Source organism: Oratosquilla oratoria, chromosome 14 (assembly GCF_046742065.1).
Source record: "Oratosquilla oratoria isolate Oo_2021 chromosome 14, ASM4674206v1, whole genome shotgun sequence".
Lineage (NCBI taxonomy): Eukaryota > Metazoa > Arthropoda > Malacostraca > Stomatopoda > Squillidae > Oratosquilla > Oratosquilla oratoria.
In genome coordinates this window covers 10,915,614-10,921,613 of record NC_134790.1, presented here as the reverse complement: position 1 = coordinate 10,921,613, position 6,000 = coordinate 10,915,614, and the positions used below count along the sequence as shown (strand labels likewise).

General features: G+C 41.9%; 1 protein-coding gene across 1 annotated transcript in view; it reads right to left on the bottom strand.

Annotated features, from left to right (window-relative positions):
- Positions 1 to 2,253: 2,253 nt before the first annotated feature.
- Positions 2,254 to 6,000, bottom strand: part of LOC143032721 (transgelin-3-like) — a 197,041-nt gene continuing 193,294 nt past the window's right edge. Inside the window, exons 8-9 of the mRNA XM_076197649.1 lie at positions 4,590 to 4,712; positions 2,254 to 2,303 (exon numbers count right to left, since the gene is read on the bottom strand). Of these exons, the coding sequence (XP_076053764.1) occupies positions 2,269 to 2,303; positions 4,590 to 4,712 (158 nt within the window). The 3' untranslated portion in view covers positions 2,254 to 2,268. The remainder of the gene's footprint in view (positions 2,304 to 4,589; positions 4,713 to 6,000) is intronic.

Below are 6,000 nucleotides of genomic sequence, written 5' to 3'. Positions count from 1 at the left end.
AATATTAATAATGATAATATTAATAACAGTATCAATAATAATAATAATAATATTAATAATGATAACAGAACATCACTTTTGGGATGTTAAGAAGACTGTATTACAAATCAGTAATATGACAACCAAGGTCAATATCAGATAAATATTGCATTCATCTGTGCATTCCAATCCCGACTGGGTTGCTTCACGTATGTGATAGAATTGCAAGACGTTTTATCTTCATCGTGCACTGTACTTTATCTACAACTACATGTACTGTATGCTCTCGTCCACACAAGAAAGAAGTTCAGGAAAATTACAAGCATATCCTGTACCAAACACAACAATTAACAAAATTAACAATTAATTAAACAAATACCCATTAATGCAACATTTCTCTATTAAAGGGTTTACTTGTCTTTTAAGCTTGAGCACCCAAAATTTTAATATTTGATAAATCGAGCACCAATACCATTCTTACAAAACGTACAGCCTAAAAAACAAATTCTGTCATATGCGTTTTTATATTAGCAGGATTAATTGTATTAACGTAATTCTACTGTATACCCCGTTACTCTCAAAGCAAGATGATCAGAGGTTGGATGGGATCTTTTTCACCCCTCTGATTATTTCACTTTTACATTCGTCTCTTTCGCCCCTTCCTCCTTGCACCACTTGAAATTTGGGCCTCGTTTGTTTAACACCCATGGCACGAACTCTTATGGTCTCACCCAAGGTCTAAATAAACTATTCCTTAGATCTTGAACTCACCCACCCACCTTTTGCTTGGTCGACCCCTTCCTCTCCTTTCTGGCACCACCGATCCAAACTATCTCAGGCTGGCCCATTCTACTCTTTTCTCAGATCCCACCTGTACCTCAGTCCATTCACGAATCACATCTTTCCTTGCTCTGTTATATTTCATAACTCAATATTTTTTTGGTAACTTCATGCATAAACCACACGTAACTGCCTCCACACGACTTTGCTCTCTCGCATAGATGATCCAGGCCTTCTTCTCCTACGTTACAAAGGTCAATGCTTCCACTGATCACCATTTAATTCTCCATGAAGCTCTCTGGGTACCTTCTCTTAGCCCTACCCACATTCATTACATGACCGATCTCTGCTCCTTGTTTTCCATTATCATATATATTAACTCCTAGATATAACTTTCTATCTCCTCCGTTTTCTCTCCTATCTACTCTAACATCTGCAACCCCTTTCTAAAAGAAAAGTTTATTGGTCCTCTCCTGTCATCTGTTTTCTCATTATCCTCTGGATTATGATTATGTCCTTACTTGAGATGCTCTTCCTCTATATATAGCTCTTACATTCGATCTTGCAATATGTTCACTTTCAAACTGGCATTGCATATGTTTTCTCCTAGTCCTTGAATGTTCTCCTTTTGTAACATCCATTACACATGTTTCCTAACCACTCTCTCGCTACCTTATCAATCATCTCCACGTTCACATCTACCGGGCCCACTTTTTTTTTCCATGTTTTAATATGGCCACTGCATTCTTCACTTTTTATTTATTAGTTTGTGCCATGTCATCCCACTCCCTTCTCGTTCCATCTTTTCCCCAGTATAGCCATTTCAATTTATCTATCTTCACACACATTTAGAAGTTCCTCGAAATACTCTTTCTGTTCTATCTCGCCTTCGTCTGTTATCTGTTTTCCGTTTTTATCATTAATCCTATTCATCTTCTTTGTCCTTTTTGTTTCACCTACCTGGTTCCAGAAAAGTTCCTTATTCTCTTGAGAATGATCAAATATCCTCTATTCCTGTCTCTTATCACCTTCGTGCAATGTGCCACCTTTTGTCTCGTTTTGTTCCTAAATGCAATTTTGATATTAATTCATACTGTTTGTGCCATGACTACAGACATAGTTTTAAAAATGGAAAATTAATATTTACTTTAACTTAATGACAGAAAACATTAAGATTTTAAAAGAGCACTGCTAGTCTATCTGGGATAACAGTACTTGCGATTGATATGGAGAACTTTTACTGTAATATAGTATTTTCGCATCAGAAGCAAAACAGATTCTAATTATTTGCCAGCCCAACTGAACAGATACTTCTATAACATCCTTTACATATTAATAATGCCAAATTTTGTTTAGCAGTTTGCGACAGTACAATTTTGTTCAGACAAAATGAAAGATAAAATTATTGTTTTACAACAAAAGCTAAAACAATTAGGATGGGAATTCTCATATGGAGCAGGTGATAAAACGTTGAAAAAATGAAAAAAACGTGAAAAAAAAATCCAACACTTAGATCTTCTCTTGGTCATCTTCGTTCTTATGGCCTGGAAATAATGAAGGCATCATTAGCATTGTTGTAGGAAAATATTAATTTCAAATCAATTGCCACACCTCATTGTAAAACATAAAACTCATTACGGTACTACAGTTTTAAAATTCACTTTGGTACCGGGTCATGGTACGAATCTTTTCTCCTGGATAGATAGATACATCAGCTAATCACTGTGTAACTGTCATCAGTTAGCTGAACGGAAAATCGCACAATGTTATCATAATGTGTTACAACAATGGTGAGCATACACTGGGAGTAAGTCGTTTCAACAACGTCGACGCTAAATAACCCACAGTTTCCCCCGAACAAGCTGCCATGCAGCCAACCTTCCTATTTCAAACGGCTCTAGGATTGGTCAACTTGTTCCACGCTGTGAACGTCCCATTCGTCTCCACCGAGGGTTGTATAATGTGGAGACAACCCTGTGAATGGGCTGAATATCATGGAGTTAACGTCAACGAATTATGCCGGTAATATGTCACGAATGAATCTCATGGAGTAGTCGCTGATCTGAAAAAGTAATGCAAGCGAGATCTCTTGGTATCAAAGACTTCGAGACACGTCTTAAGGTCAGTACTTATGTCCATGATATTAAACAGCTACACAGCAAGGCAGAATCCACTCAGAGAGGAGGCCTTGACTTCAGTCCAAGCCGTTAACATTCCTGGGAGAGGCAACTGAATGCCCGCTGAGCCCTATGATGGAGGCAGCCGCCCCCATAAACCACCAGGTTTTCTTCCACTCTTCTCGTATGGCATCTAACCGGCCCAAGGGAGAGTGAAGTCAAGGGCTCCCTTCTCACTGCCCTGGACGTCGAAGGAAACCCCAACGGTAACTCCTGAAAAGCCCAGGAGGTGAGTACGATCCGCGCCTTCGGACTCCGAGAACTGGTTCGGCGTCGAGCCCTGGACCCACATCATCCAGCTTATACAACCTCACCAAGAGGAAGGTTGACTGCAAGGTTGCACCCCATGGTCCTTAAGGCCATAAGGTCCATCATCCCACCCCCAGCAAGCTCGTCGTACTACAATGACGCTCTGTGGAGTTTCTTAGTGGATGGTGCGCGCCGATGGGGTGACGACGCTCTGGGGTGACGGGTGCTTCACTGTACAGACGGAGCTTGCTGCCATCTCAAAGGCCCTGGATTACGTACTTTCTGCTGGGCTGGGGATAGTCGTGATTCACACCAAGTGTTACTGACGTCATCCGGTCGGGGGAAACAACGGATAACGTCTATTTAACGACGTCAGTCCAGCCAGTCACTCCCTAATCCTCTTGCACCGGCAAGAGAGGTCTGCCATGTTTCATTGGACCCCCACTCATATTGGAATTCCAGGGAACATTATTGCGGATGCTGCTGCTGCCAAGGCGGCAGCGACGAGGTTCAGCAAGATCATACTGCCCCCTCGACACCCACGATCGCACATATCAAGGGGGCGTCAACATCAAGAAGGCCTGGTTGATGCCCAGGGCCGTCTATAGCAGCCATTTTGATACTTCTCACTCAACACGGTGGTATTACCTCGTCACTAGGTACGAGGCCATCTGCCTGCCTCCTGGTAGAAGGGCAGAATCTATCTTCCACAGGATCCGCCTTAGATATCGATGGGGCTGCGAAGTGTTACACACGGGGAGAAGCAATCACGAGCGCTGCAAACTTTGTGGAGCCGCGGTGCAACACCCTCTCCACCACTGCCCGTCAGGAAGACTGCAGATCCACTGCCATTCTTCGCCTAGACCTCAGCCCGCCACTCACCTCTGAAGGAGTGGCGCGGCACCTCACCATCTCCCCTTCCGAGGTAACCCTCAGCTTTCTGAGGGCACACCCACCCCTAGCACTGCATAAGGTCGAGGGGTGTCCTCCTTTCCTGATCTCATCTGGGTACCGCCACTCCCAACAAAGTTTGATAAAGTGAATATCACCTCCTGATTTTATGTGTGAGCTGTTTCGGACAGCCTTGCAAACCTTAAAAAAAATGGTGGTGGGAGACGTATAATTTAGTTTCATATTGGGTTCTAAAATGTAGATCATAGAGGGATTTGCTGGCAAACACTTCCACCAATGAAAGGTTCTGGCTGCCTGACTTTCCAATGGATATCGAAACATGCTACCGACCCCTAACCCTTCCTCATCCATCAACCAGACTGGCGTCTTAAAATCCCTTCTCGATAGAAACTGCAACACAGCCACTTGCTGCAAGTGTAATACAGGGACATTAACTCCACGCAAAACATAAAAAAAACTCTCTAGAGTTTTAGACACTACCCTTTTACCCACCGTAGGGAACGATTTGCCGTGTCAGCCCGTAGGGTGTCATGCCTGTTTGCGAAGCGCCCTTGGTGTATCCCGACTGCAACCCGATGACTTTGTGGCTGTCCGAGGTCATACAGCGCTGACACTCTGCAACAAGGAGGCAAGACACACGAAATTACTTGATCGTTTACCTGTGCGCCGAAAGCAACGAGTCACTAGGCTGTGTGAGCACCAGTCATTTACACGCCATGAATGTTTCAACTGTTGTCCACCTTTTTTTTTCATTAGCAGGAAAATATACTGTAAGGAAGAATAAAGTAACTGCAATCAGTACAAGTGTTAATGGTGACAACAACAGTTGTGTGCGTGTGTTCTAAGTGTGTGATACATCACCATGGTCTTAGATCACCTGTTGGACTTGTCATCGATTGCCAAAATGAAAGGATTAATCTTGTATAATCCAAGCAAAATGGATAATACTGTGACCTTAACACATATCACATACCCATCTCCTTGTTCAAGAGGAGAAGCAATGACTTGTACTATAAGTGAAATTTTTCACGATGAGAGCGTGGCCAACTAAGCACCAAAGCGCGGAAACCTGAGAAGCTAATCACTTTTGTACAAAATGTAATATACTGGATTAAAGATCTGTTAATGGTGTACCGTCTGTATTCACCTAGATCAAAACTTGTTTTGAATTCATGTCTGGAACAAATCGAACAGTGAATGCCCAAACTATGCACGATTTCAAGAAAACAACTGGACGTGGAGAGATACGAAAATGGGTCACAACCAGCATAGCTCCCGTCCCGTAAAATACAACTGGGTAAATACATACATATACAGTAATATATATATATATATATATATATATATATATATATATATATATATATATATATATATATATTGGGAGGGTACGCATCAGACTCAATCCAATGGGTTTTGTGCCCGATATCTCCATTCCCATACAGGAACCGTCATAAGGGCAGTGGCGATTCTAGGGTGTCGCCGCGGGAGGGGTGGGGGTGGGGTGGGGTGGGGGCATACCCCCCCCCCCCAGTTTTTCAGCTGGCCACATTTTTATTTATTTATTTATTTTATTATTATTATTATTTTTTTTTTTTGCATATCCCATTTCTATCTTGTCCAAAAACTTTTAAGAGTTATTGTGCAAAACAAATGAGATTGAAATCACTTATGGATCCATCTTTGGTTCTGTTCTGTTTTGAAACTAGGTTTATTTAGTCTTTTTGATGTGACTTTCTTTTCTTGCACACATTCCATCTTTATCCAGGTGACTTCGTCATTAATTAATTTATTCACACTTCTGTTTGGAAATTTACTGTCTTACAATCTTCCCTATACCCCTTTCTTGAATTCATTAATGCCAATCGACTATGCGTCTTCTTAACCTGCCTTCATATCTCTA